The 19362-nt window shown below is 38.4% G+C and overlaps 1 protein-coding gene across 1 annotated transcript in view; it reads left to right on the top strand.

The window, feature by feature from the left end:
- The first annotated feature begins 7025 nt into the window (after positions 1-7025).
- Positions 7026-19362, top strand: part of SKAP2 (src kinase associated phosphoprotein 2) — a 155865-nt gene continuing 143528 nt past the window's right edge. Inside the window, exons 1-3 of the mRNA XM_060020641.1 lie at positions 7026-7316; positions 16658-16763; positions 17400-17425. Of these exons, the coding sequence (XP_059876624.1) occupies positions 7250-7316; positions 16658-16763; positions 17400-17425 (199 nt within the window). The 5' untranslated portion in view covers positions 7026-7249. The remainder of the gene's footprint in view (positions 7317-16657; positions 16764-17399; positions 17426-19362) is intronic.

Below are 19362 nucleotides of genomic sequence, written 5' to 3'. Positions count from 1 at the left end.
GCACAAACCCACTGAATTCTGTTGCTGAAGACAGCTTGGTATTTTAAAATTGCCTAGTGAGAATAGATGTACTATAATAAGCGGAAGGACTCCGAGCACAATAAAGGCTCGAGACACTCCGAGTCTTTACATATAGAAAGAAACCTACACCAATTTCTAATTGTTTAATGTTCTAAAATCTCTGCCAACTTAGCTATAAAATGATGTCTAGAAATGTAATAGAAAATTATGCTTCATCTAAAGTCATGTTTTTAATAAGTACAATAACATAACAAAAATAAAATAAATTCCTGTAACAAAAATAATTATTATAGGTAAGGGTAGGGAAAATTGAGTAAATAGTTCATGTGGAGTCAATGATTGAACTCGGATTAGTTCAATCAGAGCTCAAATGTGAGTCCATCAAAGTTTAAATAATAAGGCAGTTATGCTCTTCAGTTTCAGCCTTCTAGAAGACTATCTTCTCAGTAAATGTTGGTAAGGCTGTTGTGGGGACCAGAGATACCCTAAAGAAACTGGAGGGAACATAGTGTGAAATATGCCCGTGAACACCTTGCTTGCTTTACATGGCTAGTTCCAAAACCATTCCTTGGTAGGTCCATGCAGCCTGCCCTCTCTCAGGATATTTTAAATTCCAAAATACTGTCTCAGTTATAATTCATCCAAAACCACATTGTGCTTAATGCAGGTATTATACAAGACCTGACTCCTCAAACTAATCTAGACTGAGGTGCAAAGGGAAAGAGTCATCTGTCCACTCTCCCAAGTCTCTAATTAGTACAATTTCAGGAAGTGTAGGTCAGGATCATCTGGGGGAATAGGGTGAACTGGGGATGCTTAAATTACACCAGTGACTTTGCATTATTATCTCTCAGGTTAAGCATGAGGATAACTCTCCCTAAGTCTATTATGAGCCAAGAATAAAATAGAATTTTCAAGGTCACTCACTCGGGCCTCTGAGTACAAAGTAGAGATTCTGATGACGAGAATTAAGGGGGAGAATCAAAAGTTCTTGTCTTTTTTATGCACCCGCTCACAGAGTAACCGTACCAAACCACAGAGGAGTAAAAGAGGAGAGAAGAGGGTCTGTTTTCAATTTTATATAGTAAAAAAAATGAGCATTTTCTTGACATGTTCCTAGTGCCCATACTCTGAGGATCAAGCCTGATAAGTAGAAGGCAAGACGGATTTGGGTCCATCTCTTCTCTGGAGATCCACCTAGAATGTAATACCAGCCTATAAATCAACACTACAAGAGTAAGGCAGAAGCCATAGTCCAAGAAGGCTAGAAGGAATCAAAACAAACATGTCCCTTTACTAAAAGTAGGCAAGGTAAAAAGCTTGGTCTCAGAACCCAGGCAGGAGAAACTCAGTTACTAGAACTGGGATATAAGATCAGAGTCAGATTATCAGGGCTGACCTTACAATGGTAAGGTCTCTGAGTATTGAGAATCTGGATAGGGGAACCAATTTCAGTTAAATCGAGAAGAGAGCTGTTAACCTGGGCAGAGAATCCAGTAGCTTCTGACAAGCCCAAAATGTGATGGACAGATCTCTTACCTTATTCCTAATTTGTAGAACCCTAAAGATATACAGCATTTTGTTAAGAGCTCAAATCCAGTCTACATTGAATTCTTATTATTCTTATTTTAAAATGATTGACTGGAGCAGCAAAATGCCTGAGTATATGTTTGTGTGTATGCAAATGAGATGGAAAGCAAAAGAGAATGAGTTTCCTTATCTCATTAAATTCATAAATTATACTAATAGGATTAGTAACTATGACCTAAAAACCCAAAAGACAAGTTAGTGAGCCATATCTACAAGAACCTGTTGATACAGGTTGGGTTCTGTATCACATCTTTTTTTAAAAAAATATTTTATTTTATTTTTGGCCGAGCTGCGCGGCTTGCAGGATTTTAGTTCCCTGACCAGGGATAGAACCTGTGCCCCCTGCAGTGGAAGCGCAGAGCTTCAACCACTGGACTGCCAGGGAAGTCCCCACATCTTTTAAGGGTAAATGACTTCACATTCCAGAATTCCAGTGAGAATATGATTTTTTTCCTGCTGACTGCCACACAATGATAAACTCATACCTACCAGTCCTAGAATATTCAAATGAAGAAAGGGATAAAAATTTAGAAAGTAAAAACACGTCTTCATTTCTAAAAACTTTGAAAAGAGCTCTTACTAGATGACTTAAATTTAGGACATAATAGGTTTTAAAAGTTTTAAAAATGTATTAGGCTGCAAAATAAATACAAAATTTCAACTGCTTCCTTTATCTAATCCACTCTTATAATACAAGTGTATGCTTGGTGGCTTTGCAATCTGTCAATCTATATTTCCTGGAATTCCTTTTTCTATTTCCGGTTAGGGTGGGCACAAAAGAGATTCTTGTGTGAGATTTGCAGAAGTGAAGCAGCAGTCATTTTGTAGCTCACATATATTGTTGCTTATCTTCTGGCTCACTTCATTGGCTTGAGGCAGCAGCCAGACCTGCAACTGCTCCATCTTTTGCTAGATCCTCCCTTCAAGTCTCTGAATCATGAGTCCAGTGTGTGTTTAACCCTGCAATGAAGGACCCCAGCTTCTGCAGGGCGTAAGTACTACCAAGGTCAGAGGCAGCAAGAGCTAATTTGGGTTTTATGTTGTCCTCATGAGCTATGCTTCTGCATTCCAGCTTGTCATGAATCTCCTTCATCTTCCCTTCCTGACTCTGCTCTGTTGGACTTCAAGCTCCAACATCAGATGCAAAGATAACAGCCTTACAGAGACAGTTGAACCAGCTTCCACAATTGTGTAGGGTCAAATCGCTGTAACAAATTCCTTTATATTATCTATCTATCTCTATTTCCATTCTAGTGGTTTTGCTTCTCTGATTGAACCCTGATAGAAACTGGGATAGTGACAGTACAAAATGAAAAGAGGTCTTCTGATCCCCTAAGGCCATTGGCAGGAAGCAGGTCAAGAAAACTATTCAAATGATGGGCTTCCCTGGTGGCGTAGTGGTTGGGAGTCCGCCTGCCGATGCAGGGGACGCGGGTTCGTGCCCTGGTCTGGGAGGATCCCACACGCCGCTGAGCGGCTGGGCCCGCGAGCCATGGCCGCTGAGCCTGCGCATCTGGAGCCTGTGCTCTGCAACGGGAGAGGCCACAGCAGTGAGAGGCCCGTGTACCACAAAAAAACCCAAAAAACAATTCAAATGAAAACATAGACTACCTTTCACAGAAAAGGAAGGATGACTCAGAGTGCAGAACTGAGATCTGTGGAGAAGTTATTCCAGGTGGGAGTATAATTTTGTCCTAATCAAAGAACCTGTGACATTTTCCCAGCTGGATTTCAGAATTGCTATGAATCAGTAATCTCTGTATACTTCTTATTGTTCCTGTCCTCTCTGAACAGGAATGTCTATAGTGGTTACCCTATGCCTGTCCCACTGTTGTAATGTTATATGGGGAGCAGATAACTTGTCTTTTTACTTGATATGTCTTTAGATTGAGAGAACTGTACTCGAGGAGCTTTATTTAAGAAGCATCATCCACACTTGGACTTGATTTAGATGATGAGACTCTGGACTTTGAGCTGATGCCATAATGGGATGAGACCTTGCACATAGCTTTGGGAGGGGATGGGTGTATTTTGCACTGGGATAGATGTGAATCATTGGGAACCAAAGGGCTGGCTATGATAGCCAGCTTCCAGTATGGCTCCAGTGATTCTTACCTCCTGGTGTTCACAGCCTTATGCAGTCCCTTCCCTCTATATACCAGGCCTGGTTTGTGTGACCAATAGAATATGACATTAGTAAATTATGCCTCTTCTGATATTAAGTCATAAAGACATTGCAGCTTCTGTCTTGGTTTTGGATACCTTTTAGATCACTTGCTCTTGCCATGTTAAGAAGACACTCAAGCAGCCCTGCGAAGTCCATGTAGTGAGGAACTGATGCCTTTTGCCAACAGCAAAGGGGATGGAGAGCTCCAGCCAACAGTACTGTGGGTGAACGTTCTTCAAAGCTGATCCTCTAGCTATGGTCGAGTCTTTAGATGACTGCAACCCAGCCTATAGCTTGACTGTAACCTGAGAGACTCTGAGCCAGAGCCATCCAGCTTAACTGATCATGGATTCCTGACCATCAGAAACTGTGTGAGATACTAAATGTTTGTTTTAAGCTAAGTTTTGTTATGTAGCAACAGATAACTAATACAGTGCCTAAGTATAAATATAATCTTTCTTCCACATGCCTATGAAAGCCAAATAAAGATAAGAGAGGTAGAGAAAAGTAAATTGTTTTAGCTCACTGTCTTGTTTTTTCTTCAGTGTTCAGATTCTTTTAAAACTAAGCCTGTGGGCAAATACTTATTCAGCTAAGCTAAATTTGAAAGATGTAAGGAAAGGAGGTTAGCTTTAGTAATAAGGAAATATACATGTTCACACACACACATCTGCTTTGAACTAAAGGATTTACTTTTGAAAAGTCAAATCATGAGATTTTTCCAGAATCCAGTCTGTGCATAATGGTAGGGAAGCTGCTATCTCTCTCAGGTTGAGATTTAAAGTGTCATTGATTATTCCTTTTTACCTAATATGACTAGTTTAAAATGTAAGGTATGATTTGATTTCCTTCCTACTTTTTGTTATGGAAACATCTGGAAATAAGAAATAAGAATATATTTCTTCTAGCCTCTATTTCTCTTTGTGTCTTATAATCAATTTCAGTAACTTTAACAATAAACAGTAAAAATGATAGAGTATACAAAGCATTGCCCAAGTAAATCCATCATGAACCTGTGTCTGAGAATGGTTTCCTAAATAGGGGGAATGTGTTTCATACAAAGAGTCCATTTTCTGTTATTGCCTTTTTTTTTTTTGCAGTACGCGGGCGTCTCACTGTTGTGTCCTCTCCCATTGCAGAGCACAGGCTCCAAATGCGCAGGCTCAGCGGCCATGGCTCACGGGCCCAGCCACTCCGCAGCATGTGGGATCTTCCCGGACCGGGGCACGAACCCGTGTCCCCTGCATCGACAGGCGGACTCTCAACCACTGCGCCACCAGGGAAGCCCTGTTATTGCCTTTTTTATTTGGACTACTAGATGCTATATATTTTAAGGCAATCCTAATAGTTTCCTGTCTCTCACTAACAAGAATGACTTGTCATGATGAACAGTGGAGACAGTGTCCATTTGATCCACTGCAGAAAGCTGTCTATTTCATACAAGAGTAAATCACCTCAGTTCCTTTGTGGAATGAGTGGAGTGTAAATAAATAAATGAGACGTAAGAATTTTTAAAAATATGGTCAGTTCTATCAGAAAGAAACAAAGGATAGGAACATTTGGAGGCCTGGCTTAATAAAAAGTGTGACAAGATGAAGAATTGTATGTGATAGCTGTAAAGGGAGGAAGAATCCTCACTAATATAGTATGTCCATAAAATAGTTTCTTCCTTCTTTAAGAAGATAATTTTGTAGTTTAAGAATAATAATTCTCAATTCTTTGAAGTTGGAGGACTTACCTTGTAAAATGACTCTTTATTCACTTTTACCTCCACCAGAAAGAATTCTGATTTTCAGCAATTTTTCTATAATTCATCACAGTTCTAAATCTGAGTAGGAATTTCAGATTCCATTTTAGGGAATAGGTTTGTTTTGGGGTGTCTTTTTTGTTGTTATTTTGCACATTTTACTTCAATTGTAAAGTTTTTGTCTTTTTTGTTTTGTTTTGAGAGAACTCCAAAATGTTCTAATTTTTCCTTTTACAATTAGTATTTGGTGTATTTCTCAGAGAATTATACAAAAATGACTTGTATTTGACTACTTAATTTTTTACTATTACTGTCTAAGATTTTTTGGTGTGAAATATTAATGGAGCCATTGCTCTGTGTCATGTTTTGGGTTCCAGGTGGGGATGAAACTTACGATAAATTTTGTGCCCTACAGGAGCAAGAAGGAATCACCTATGGGGCTTGTTTAAAATGCAATCAGTAAAGTCCCATCCTAAACAGACAGAATCAGAATTTCTGGGAGTGGGACTTTAGAATCTGCATTGTTAATAGGTTCTCAATGTGATTCTAGCAAACTAAAGTTTAAGGAGCATTGATCTAGTGAGAGTTGGAGGGTAGAGGAATAAACAATTTCCATTGTTATTGGAGCTGCAATACAATCTTCAAAATATAATAGTGGCATCTAGGAAAGACCTTTGCCATGGCGGTTCTTATCTGAAGAAAAAAAAGTGTTTATTTATTTACTTATTTTCTTTCACACACACACACACCTTTAAAAGCACCAGAACGTATCTTTTAGAGAAAACCTGTAAGAAGATTTGGAGATAGGAGACAATAAGTATGTATTGATTAAACGATCAGGTTGGAGTGAACAGATTTTATAATTCCATTCTACTAATCACCAGCAATTTTCTTTTTGATGCTTATAGGTAGACAGTGGTATCTGTGTCTATTTAGCTTTGTAACTAGACCTCCCTGCTCTTCGTAGTGGGGGAAATCAGTCACCCCAAAAATCTAAATTAGGTAGAAAAGTAGTGTAAGAGCCAATCAGAGCGCTCTCTGGAGCAGCTCCAGACTGGCTTCTGAAGGAGGACTGGCTGAAGATGGGACTTTGTTGCCATCATGCAATCGGACAAAGAAGGCCATAATAGTTTAGGGCGGTCGAAAATTCCATGTGGGGTACTGGGCGAGGTGTTACACCTTGGCGGGGCTGATTAAGGTCCAGGAAGTCTCTCGATCGGAAAACCTGGAGGCACTACGGATACCTTATTTTCCGGGACCGTGGAGAAATGGTCAGCAGTTGCGGGGGTACCAGTGACAAAAATGGCCGAAAGGCACCTCAGGCGCTGGATCAGGTGATGCAGCCGCACTCCACTCCCTTCCCACCAGCCGCTCCACCTCCCGCGCCCTTACGTAGAGGTGGGTGTGGCCTGCCCAGGGGCTCTTTTTCGGAGGCGAGGAAAACCGAGGGTTACACATGCGCAGTTAAGGCCCCTCTGGCCCTTCGGGCCTCCTCCCCGCCCACTGCCCCGCCCCGAATTGCCGGGCGGGGCTGGGCCGAGAGTCCAGCAGCCTTGGCTGGGGCTTCAGTGACTTCCTTGTTGTGAGCGTCGGCCCGGCAGTGTCCGGACTCGTAGACCCGCTGTCCTCACCGGGACCCCTAGCCCAAGTCGCAGCCGCAACCCCAGCCGGTCGAGTCCCCTTTCAGCGCAGGTCCTTTCCCCGCACGCCCCGCGCTCCCTAACATGCCCAACCCCAGCAGCACCTCCTCTCCCTACCCCCTCCCCGAGGAGATTAGGAACCTGTTGGCAGGTAAAAAGCGGGAAGGGGGCGGGTAACGCGGCGGGGGCGGGGGCGCGGGGACGGCGAGCCGGTGGGGACAGAAGCGTTCGGAGTCTCTCCCTTCCTTCTCCGCTGTCCCCACGCCTCCTGCCCAGTGGGAGCGGGACTGGGAGTGGGGAAGTGGGGTCTGAGAATGGGAGTGGGCGTGTGTGTTGAAATTTGGTGCGAGGATGGTGGGGACCTTCTTGTCGGCTACACTAACGCGATCAGGACAATTCTGTATACGTCGTGAAGACGCTGTGTGTGTGTGTGTGTTTGTGTGTGTGTGTGTGTGTGAGAGAGAGAGAGAGAGCAAAGAGAGAGAGGAGAAGGAGAGAAAGAGAGAGAGAGATCAAAGAGACCAAAGTGTTTGTCATTTCTAAAACTCCCATTTTTCTTCAACATTCAGTCCACCCATATTTGAGACCTTCGAAGAGAACCTGACTCTCAAATAGCCACTTGTCTTCAGCCTGAGTAACATGTTAAAACAAAAAAGGAAGGATGTGTTAAAGTCCAACTTCCTGTGTCACACGATTAAAGTACAGTACTTCATCTTTGCACCCTCATCTTCCCCTTTTCAGTTTAAAATTACCATTTATAGGAACTTAGGAATTAAAGATGCATTCTTCAAGGCTGTTATGAATCCACTGCTAGTTCATTAATATACTTGATATGGAGATGTGTATTTTCACTAAGGGCTGTTAAAAAATTTGTATTTCTGCACAAGGTAGAAAAGACAATACATCTGTTTTAGGGTAGCACAAATCTTACCTATCCTGCTGCTCTGGAATTCTTCCCATTATTCACTTTGTCATGTGTACATCAGAATTCTGAATTTTGATTAAAAATTTTTACTTTTCTTTAGTTGTTTCTTTAGTATCCTTCAATATTGGTCATGAATAAGTGGATTAAAAGAGTTTCTCTTAGATGCCTGTGTTACAATTTGCTTATTTTAACTCTTAAAGCAGTGTTTAAAATGTGACATTATAAGTAGTAAGTTACTGTTAGAACACTGTGAGACCAAATCTTATATGCTGTTACACTATTTTGGTGGTTAGCATCTTGAATATGATAGAGAAAATAAAACCAATAGTGTATGAATGCAGACATGTTTATGTGAACATGATTGCAGTGTGGTGAATGCATTTGTGGTGGGACAGTGTTTTACTCTAAGAAATGCTTGTTGTCATTAATGGGTACCACTAAGGGAAATATTGAAAGAACTGTAGGGGCTGAGTTAAGGCAGCTTTTATTCCATTCTATGCGAGTTTCAAGTGGATGCTGATTTTGTTTTACTGCAGTTAACATTTTTGTTGTTACTATGCTGGAATTCCTTGCTTAGAATATTATTTTAGTCACCAGGTCAGAGAACTGTTTGTCATAACTCTAAAAATAGATGTCACCATTTTCAGGATATTCTAGGTGTGAATTTTTGAGTTTAGGAAGTAAACTGGGTAACCTCTGGGTACATGCTTTTGGAGCTTGACAGCTCCACAGTAGACAGTTTGCTGTCTGGATCCATAGTCATACATTTGCAGATAGTATGATATATGGGTTATGGGACTCTTTATTCTCTGATCCCCATAGATTACAAATATTTCATGTAGCCCTTATTTACGTAATTTAATTGAAAGCTCAGAATTAAATAATATTTAAATTATCTGCCATTGCTAACTTCCTATATACTTTAGCCATCTCTCTCTCTTTAATCAGATAATCAGATAATAATACCTACATAATGTCTGAAATCAGCGTTTTAAAAATCATTTTATTGACATTTTCAGTATTTCACACTTTTAAAGCAAATCACATATTAAAACACATGAAGTATTAAGAACAAATAATAAAACACTAAAATTTTGTTGATTACAAATTTGACTTATACTTTATTTTCAGAGGATATTTTCAAGAGGTATGGCTGTGAGGAAATATATATGATATAAATTGTAAAGAAATGAAACAAGTGAACCAGTGTTTGTCAGTTTTCTTTTTAAACTAATCATTCAAAGAAAATGGTTAACATTTTATGGTTGACTTTAATTAAAATCTTTTTTTGAGGTAGGAAAGGTTTCAAGAATAAGTGCTCTGAGCAATTTTTTTCCACATTTTTTTATCCAAAAAATTCTGTTGGATTGTGTATGACCATTTGCATTATTCGAGTGTTTGGGTAATAGGACATGGTTCGATTTAAAATTATTAAAACTATAGAGGAAGAGTTGACATTGGTTTGAATTTTAAAGATATTGCTGGCTTACCTAGTTCTTTCTTTGACAGTAAGAAGGAGATATTGGCAGTGGTGGTTGTAGCTAACAGTTGAGCTCTCTTAGAATGCATGGCGCTATGCTAGAATTCCAGGGTACAGAAGATAAGGAACTAAACTTCTCAGGCATTAAAATCCCTTCAGAAGAAAAGAATATAAAGTCAAAAGATAATGCCTATTAAAAAAGATGTTTTGGACATTTCCCATTGCGTTCCATGTTCCCTTTATCCAAATCATTATGCCATATGTGTTAAATGTTTGACGTTTGACGTTTCAGCTGCTTGACGTTTCAGGTGCTCAAATGTATTCTTATCAATTTATTATTCTCTTTATTTTTTCCTCTGATTATATCTGTTTTAGGCTTCCTTTTCAATATTTGTTCCCCCCTCCTTCTGATTCCTTCCCTTTAAAAAAAATTCTTTAGAAATGCAAAAATCCATAGAGGTTATCATTCTTACCTCACATTTAATGATGCTCTTGAAAACGTGGCTATGTAGTTTGACCATTAGTTACTTTTATTTCTGTGGAATCAGTATATTAAATATTGATAGGCTATACTTTTTATAAAAGTGTTGAATTATTTTCTTGTCCCGTGAATAGAAAAAGGTTTACAGATTTTTGTTGTTAAAAGTAAATTGGGAACTGCCGTATGCACTCCAGGCAACCTTTAATTTTTTTTCACCACAATGGAAGAACAGGTTTAGCTGGGATAATTAGAATCAAAGGATTATCCCAAATCTTGTCCATTTAATCTTCTCCCACATCCAAATATTTTGACTAGGATGAACAGCAAGAATAATCTTGATTTATGTGAGTTTTTCCTCCAGGCAGGCAAGAAAGTGAGAGGAATTAGAACCACTGCTCGCCACCCCCCACCCCCAATCCCCTTGATTTGTTTAATCTCCCTTTGAATACTGGACTCTTGGTGGTTTGCAGTTAGATATTCTCATTCATTTGTTTTAGGACAACAATATTTAAAAAGGAAAGCTGTAAGAAAATGTTAGTTTCTTTTTATTGAGTTAGAAAATGAAACCAATGTTGAAGAAAATGATGGTTGTTTGTATACTCTGAAAAATCAAACCCAAACCAAACAAACAATAAACACAGTGGTGTGTGCAAAGTGCCCCTGAGATTTTGTTCACTTGGCAGTCTTGATTAGAAATATTGCATTTTCCTCTATTGAGGATTTCCAGGACATTTTAAAAAACCTTCACACATAATTGATAATCCCTTTAGGGACACTAGGTAAAGAATGGAATTCAGTGGAGATAGAGGTCGAATTTTTTTCAATGCTGAGAATAGTGTGGTTTGATTTCGACCCTTCCAAAGTTCCATTTATAGTTTGGTCAACATTTCGGTTTTATTTTTCTTATGAGAATCATTTATGGTGTATCTAGTGTCCCATAACTTCCTTCTGGGGCATTGGCTGAGTATGTAAAGGGAAGAGTGCCACCTACTGAGTCAGCAATAGTCACCTACTTCTTTAGCACCTGGATTTTCCTATAGAGCAAGAACAAGCCTGCCCCATTTTGGCAGTAATAACTAATGAGTTTAAAGTTGATATGAGAACCTTTGATCTTGCAGTGAAATCAGTCCATGACACCTCTAAGATTTTTCTCTTCTAGCAATAGGAATATATGTTTGTAAATCAAGGGACTAGAAAGTTATAGTTTCTTGTATGGGTCAAATAACATAGATGACTTAAGATGTGATGTTAGGAAAATGATTTGCCTATGTTAAGCATACAATATTCTGTTTTTTCTTGGGAGAGGATCTTTGGCTGTCTCGTTTTTTTTTCATGACATTCCTTTTAAAGTATTTTCATCTCAGATTACTAAATAAAGCTCTTGATAATATGCTAGTATGCACAATTTTATAGTTACCCAATCCAAATTATCACTGGTTTCCTTTTAAAAAAGAAATCTAAATATTCTAAAAGAGAGAAGTATATAAAAATTTCCTAATGAGCTTAGCTGTACTTTATCGGCATTAAAGTATTACTAGAAAGAAGACAGAAACATCAGAGTGGGAAAAGCCTCTGGTGATTTGAAACACAGTTCAGTTTTCTCTCATAAATTTAAGATTAAGTGTCATATATGGGTGATAAAAGTGGCATAGGCTAGTTTTTATATACTCATTATTCACTTAGTTTGTCTTTTTCAATTAAAGCCAAGTCTATCTTTTTCGTTCCGCTGAGTTTACATTTCTTTTTCAATCACATAGTGAACACGTTACAATACATGATACCTAACAGTGAATATAGTGTAAATCTCAGACTAATGTTTCATTCACTGTGGCTTCTTTGAAAATGTGTGGTAAAGAGATTTTGATGATTATAAGGTGCTATTCATCGAGTTATTTTTTAGAGGTGAAAAATATTCATCTCTATCCTTCAACAGTCCAGCTTTCCACCAAAATAAGTCATTTAGCCTCCAAAGCCTATTTTGAAAATGTAATCAGATGATTGGATTGTAAGACTCAGGTACGTTTTTCCTATCATACTTTGAGAACTCGTTGTGCTTGTTCCTGTCTCTTTTTCCATGTTTGAAAAGTCCACAGTTCAACCATAACCTGTAAAGGTGCTGGGAAAACAAGAGAAATAACATTTATTAGAGCTATCAATAACTTTTTGATTAGCTATTTTCCAAATTTGGGCATTTAGCTTAATTGGTCTACATGTGCCCAGTTTAACTGATTTTTATGTTTTCACCAGTAGGTGTTTGGTCAGACCATACCCTCCTTTAACAGAGAAGAAAAGCTTCTCTTTTTGTTCTGATGCCAATTTAAATTCTAGGCTGAGATTCTTGTTAAGTTTAGTGATAGCACCTCAGTGAATACAAAGTACAACCTGGTCCAATTCATAAAGTAGAGAAAGATGTGGAATCAAGTCGTAAAGCCATTTGGGGTATGGTTTGACTGGTTTTACACTTATTCATTGATCTGGGGCGAGCATGTGGTAGTGGATTCACTCTAATTCTTGCCCCCTCTGCTATACAATTCAGGCCAATACAGAGGCTGTGTGTGTGTGTGTGTGTGTGTGTGTGTGTGTGTGCGTGCACGCGTGCGCCTGTGCGCCTGTGCGCCTGTGCCTGCACACTTGCATGCCTGCCCAGGGAGGTGAGGTATCGGTTGGTTGGAGGACTAGGCAGAAGAGACCAGGTGTTACCTCTGTGACTGTTTACAACCTCCAGCCTGGAAGTCATATTCCACGGTGGAGGATGGTGAGGGCAAGTGGTCAAACCCCGGCTTTCTTAAAGAGTTGGAACCTGTGCTATGTACTCAGATTGGAGAAGCCGACGGTTTATAGTTTGCAAGAATTTAAAAACTGTCGTAACCTTGTGTGGTTTCACCTTGAAACTGTAATTAGTATGGAAATTGGTAGAAAGCTGTTAGCTTATGTGTGTTAGATACCTGTCCTAGCCTCTCGGGCTCTAGGGGGAGATGAGTGGCAGTTTTTCTAGGGGGTCCATATGTACAGGAAAAGAAAAAAAAGGAAAATCTGAGTACCACTAGGTGACTTGGTGTGTGCTAAGTATTTGCCTCTTAGGGGTTGCGATGGCTATTGAGAAGTTTCTAACTTAAACTGCTTGAGGATTGCTGAGCCAAGACATGATGTCATCTTTTAATTTTGTTTTCAGACCTTAACGTTTATCTACAGAGCGGTTGTAAATCAGATCTTTCCAGCGGCCTTCTCCCCCAGATCTTTACAGTTGTACCGGGAGATCAGGTTTGCTCTGACAATGCTAAGGTGTAACAGGAGCAAAAATCACCACCACATTTGTATTCGCTGAGTAACTTTTTCCTTGGTGATGACTTGGGGGGCAGAGGCGGATGGAGATGGGGCCAATTCTGGGGTTAAATGCGGCCGGCGCTGACCTGCGGTCTACGTGACGAAGCGCGGAGCGGCGGTAGGGATTAGACCTGGGGCTTAGAGGGCGCCGGAACTGCGCTTTCTCCACATGGCCGGGTGGGTCCTTAAGCTTCTCCTCTCCCGTGGAGGACGCGGGTGAGCCGAGATCCCTCCTGTGAGAAAGAGGAATTCTGTCTTACTCGCCAGGCCAAGAGGCCAGCGAGGAGGCAGGCTGACCTTTTCTTGTAATCGAATTACGGCTGTTCCCCGAATTACAGGCAGTCTGGAGTCAGTGAAATCTACATATTAACAGAGGGACATGACCCCTAAAGGAAGGTAGAAGAGGGCTAAAGCGCTTGCTAGTTTACCGTTTGCAGGGCTATTCAGAGCACAATAAAAAGCTTCAGATCTCTTTTCCAACCAGCCAGGGGAGTGCTTGAGTCGCCCAGGACTTTTATTGCTCGCTTTTGAAATATTACCCTGGCTCTGAGCTACAAAGCCGCAGATCCAGTCCCATTTGTCTGGCGAGGGCGCTGCCCCAAACCAGTGCTCCCTGCTCACAGCTCCAATGACGGGAACCCTGGGGTTTAACACTCCCAGTGTCTCGGACGGCGGAGCCTGAGCATCTCCCGGTGAAGGCCGAGTAACTTTCCAGCACCCGCTACGTCTTTGCGCCGGGGGAACGGGGTCGGGGCTCTGCGCAGGGGCTCTGCGAAGGCCGCGGGCACGTTCAGAGGGTCTCCTGTGCCTAGGAGAGACTGGTTTCGTTCGATTTCAAAATAAATGGGCACAGTATGGATTTTAAGAAAAAACCCGGATTTCAAAAACTTGAAAACCAATTGAGTCTGTGGGCCACCAACAAACGAAGACTATTGCAGGAATCGCTTCCACTATGAAGTTCTTATTTGTTAAAAACAAAAAAAAAAAAAAACAGAAAGCAGGTTGTACGCTTTCCACATCTCGTTTGTGAAATAATTTTTAAAAATCAGTGTTTATTAAATCTTTTCAGTTGCCTTAAACCCCTTTTGTGGCAGAAGTTTAGGAATAAATACATTGACTACTCTAAAAATATAGAATTTTTCCCTTGCGCAATCTCTGAATCTCCTCCCACTCAGAAAACAAACAACACAGATTCTTCCTGCAGTCTCACTCCTTCAACAAGTATTTCCTCACAAAATAGCATAGCTCAATAATTTAAAAATGTTTTTGGCACTGTTAGGAAACTCTATATAGAACATTACAGCTTTTTGTTTTCTGAGTTTTTATACAACTGAAAAGACCTTTTAAAGAAATAACTCGGGCTGTAATTCGTTCTGTTATTGCTTCCGGAGATAGAAAAGAGATCCTGTTTGCTTAAACTTGTATTGTATAATGAAAATGTAAAATAGGCAATTAAATACTCGTGTGGATGAGGGAATTAAAGACAAACACTGAGTGAAAGTAACATTAAGCAAACTACCAATCGTTATGCCAGTGATTCTCCCAAGTATTGAGTCTGGCTGGAAGAAAGAATCAGCAGTAGAGGTGCTACTCCTTCTCTTACTCCAGTTTCTTAGTAGAGTTATTGGAGCCATCTCAGAGAAGCCAATGATCTTTTCCATTTCAGCTAATATCTGAATGTCCAGAGGTTGCCTTGCTCCTCTGGGTACATACAAAAGAGAAGAGTGCTTTTTTATAAGTCTCATTATTTTGAACTCACTTTAGAAGTGTGGGTCCAATTTGCACTGGTACTGGATTATGTCTCTGTGTCCCCCTCTTCAAAATAGGAACAGCTCAAGGAAAGAGAAGCTGTGACATTTTGCTTTTGTTTCATTTTGATAGTTACTTTTAACATTAGTCAGTGATGGACTTCAAACCAGAAAGCTACTTAGAATTATTCCAAGACTAAATTTTAATGATTTCACTTATATTGATTTAGTGAAGAATCACTTTTACACAATTTATTATGAATGAATAGAATAACAGTTTAATCAGCTTCACTCCTTGGGTCAACATACTTTTGTGATCAAGAATTTAAAATCAGTTATAACATTCTATTTCAAATACTAGGTTTTAAGTTGCTAATTGTAAGTACAGTTGAAAGACTATTTGCTATACTGCTTTGAATTAAGTATAATATTATTGTATGTTTTGATACCATCTTTTTATCGTGTGAAATAGGAGACAAATTAGTTAAATAAAAAGAAAGTAAAACATACACACATCTCTTCAGTATGAAATATGGGTGGTTTATAGTCATACCTACTGAAAACTTTTTAATGGTATCTTCTACATTAGATACCTCAAAGTGACATTTGAAATTCTGAATATAAAGTTAATTTAAACTTTTACAGTATTTCATGAACAATAAGAGTGGGGCTATTTTAAAATCAAACCAATAAGGATTTGGTGGAATTGTATACCAGAGAGAATTAGAAAGCAGAATAATTTAGAAGTTTACTGAATTAAAAAAAAAAAGAGGCTTTGTGAAAATGTTATATGAGGCCATAGAAGTCTTATCTCTTGGTTACTATATTTTAAAATAGTGGCTACATCTATTTTGCCACTTTTTCCTTTATTTAAAGAAATATTTCCAGGTAGTAATGCCAAGGCAGGAAGCAAGAGCACACAAAACCACACAGCTGATTATCTTTTTTATTTGAGAATAGCTGGCCAAAGTAGGTGGGGCAGGTAGGAAAGAGGAGGGTTTGATTTGGGAATCTTGGCTAGCAAAAGGGATTTGTTTTTCCTCTAAAACATTAAGCGCTGCATATACCTGAAAATTGATTACACTGGGAAAAGGATGCCTTCGCCAGAGACATTAGCTTATATTGGTATAATATTGTGAATGACCTGTTCATACAGGAACTTACAAAATACTAAAAAATGATAGTAACATGCATGAAAGCTCTGCACTTGCTTTCATACAGAGAATTTGTTTATGGGGCACCATAGTTTATTAAAACTTGCGTGCTTCTTCCTGGTTTAATGATGCTAAACATTCAAATAGCATTCGCTGTGTTAAGCATAAGTAGAGCATACACATTTTATTAGCTAAGAGGTGAACAGATTTGTCCAATTGAAACATACTTCAACTGTTATGCTTTGGATTGATAAAAACCTGTAACAAATTGTACAGATACTAACACTTATGGGTAGAAACCATCATTGTCCTATTTGTCTTCACAAAAAAATGATTCTTTCCTATAATTTGTATCCTTTTTCTTATATTTCATGGTTTAGATGTTGAAACATTTGTAGCAGACGTACTGAGAGGGGAAAATTTATCCAAGAAAGCAAAGGAAAAGAGAGACTCCCTTATTAAGAAGATAAAAGATGTAAAGTCTATGTAAGTCACTTACTTGCCTTTTATTACTTATTTCTTACTTATAAGAAACGCTGTAATTAACATTTTAATGAAGGACTGATTATTGTGGGATTAAATTTTTTATGTTCTAATTTAATTGGTTTGAAGTAGTTTTAAAGGACAAACTATGTTTCTACTATAATAGTTTTTAAAAACAGGCAGGCTTATCATAATACCATTTTTTGTGAAGCCTATTGATTATGTATTTTTCTAAGCATTCTAGCAAAATCCAACTGTTTATTTTGATTATTTGAGGATATATTTGGTCTAACTGATAAGACATAGGTAGGTTGAGAATTTTAACATAAATACGGAAGATACCTCCAGACACTCAAATGAATAAATGTAATTTAAGTTGTATGTATTAAAGATATATTCTGGTTTTACTACTGTAACTTAAGTCTTTAAAAATACCTTTATTATAAATCCGTAAGCCTTTTGGAATTATCATTTCAGGATAGGAAGTAGTTTTTTCTCTAAATCTATATTTACAATATAGATTTTTTTTTTTTTACAATATAGATTTTAAAATAGACTTGAGTTATTGCCATTGATTAGATCTTGTTTTGATTTGTCAACCTTTATTTTAAAATATAATGTTCTTGCTTTATTTTGCAGCTACCTTCAGGAATTTCAAGGCAAAGGTAAATTTTCAAGTTTTGTCAAACTTGACATTTTTTTTTCCGTGCAGAGATTTTCAGTAGGAAAATCTAACACATACTGAAATTTGATAGTTGGAGTCAAAATTTAAATTTCTGTGTTGTATACTTAGACTTTAAAGATGAGAGTGCTAGCTCCCCCTGCTGAGAATAAAATTAAAAAACATATCTAGAATCTACTCTGCACAATCTTCTTTTGCACAATCTTTCATGCAGAAATCTGTGTTTAACATTCTTAGGTTTTATGGTTCTTAGAGTTCATTGTGGCAGAAGTTTGTTAAGAAAGGTATATACGTGCAGTTACACATGGAAGAATTTTGTGAGGCAGAGGCGAGATACTAACCTAACACCATTTAACCCTGTAGAGATTACTTTATAGTGGTCATGGGAGCAGGAGGGCCTGTGGCTGGGTGTTCATAGGTAATGTTTCGAAAAGGTAATTGGTTTAAAAACAGTATCAACTTTTGTTTGAGAGCATGAGTAAAATCTTTTCCAAATGCTGGTTTTTATTATTCTTGTGATTCTTTTGATATGAATAATATATGCCACAGGCATTTTCAAAGAAGGGGATTCAGTTTCATTTTTCGAAATATGTGAGAATGCTGGTAAGCTGATTGTCTTCCTTTAGATTTGAGAGACAGCTGCTTAGTGTACTGAAAACCAAATCCAGAAAGGCATAGGAAGTTTCTACTATTTCATGTCTTCAGTTCTGTAAGGGAAACTTGGTATGGCCCTTACTTCCATGATGCTAATTCATAGGTCATGACCTGAAGCCTGTGGATGCTGGTATGAGGGTCACAACATGAGGTCAGTTAACTATGTGAAGCTAGGCTCTGCGTTTGGGGGAAGCAGTGTGGCATCTTCTAACTGGGGTTAGCAGATACCACAGAGTAACTCATATCTCTGCCAACTGATAAGTGAGAGAGTAATGACGGTTTCAATAAACCAGCTACTTAACCAGACAAACCTAAAATCAGTTAAAAGGAAACCACAGTTTCTTTTCACATTAAGTCATCACAATTGTTGTGATTAGAGGAAATAAGAAGAGATTTTTTTCCGTATTAAATTTTTTAACACTGTTAAATAGAGGGAAGAGCAGGAAACTCCTCCTCTCCACAAGTACCTACTTCTTTGTTCTCTATAATGAATCCTAAACTGTGGGTTTAATCATGTTGTATTTTGCTTAGTTGAGTATAGAAATAATGAATTTATGCATTTGAATTATGATAACTTTTATACAGTGCACTGTTTATAGGGGAAATGTTGCGTATCAGATTCTGCCTTTTTTCTTAAAAGGCACATTTTGTTCTAGTGGTTACTTATTGGACTCTCACTGTGACTTAATTATTTGTACGTTAAGCATTTTTAAGCTAAGAAAATGTGATAGTACAAAGTCATATATGTAGAATTGCATATGATTCAATAATAGGGTAGGAACTTTCCCTTTGGTATTCTGGTTTAGGACTTGTTCAGGTGTGTGGATATTAAAATTACATTACTGAGATACATTCTTTGTCTCTAAGGAGAATGGAAGTTTATATAGTATTTGATAGAAATTGAAAAATGAGCCTAGAATAAGATTGCAAATAACACAGAATTCAGAGATTCCCCTTAATCATTTTCCTCTGAATAAGTCATTTGTATTTCAATACTGCTGTATTGAGTTAACTAATCACCAAGAGTGCCTGCTCAAAAGTAAACCTGTGGATAAATTAGATGCATACCTTGGAGAAATATGAGAAGCTGAGTAATTTTATGCCATTCTACCCTCAAAGTATAATTCGACTGTTCTAAAAAGACTATTTCTGTAGTTTGTTAGAAATAGTAAAGGGAAGTTAGTACAGGCTTAATAGTTGAATAAGCAGTTGCTCAAAAGACATATTTTTTAAAAACAGGAATTTATTAATAACCAGATCTCTACA

This window comes from Delphinus delphis, chromosome 9 (genome assembly GCF_949987515.2).
Source record: "Delphinus delphis chromosome 9, mDelDel1.2, whole genome shotgun sequence".
Taxonomy (NCBI): domain Eukaryota; kingdom Metazoa; phylum Chordata; class Mammalia; order Artiodactyla; family Delphinidae; genus Delphinus; species Delphinus delphis.
This window is presented reverse-complemented; position numbering and strand designations above follow the sequence as displayed.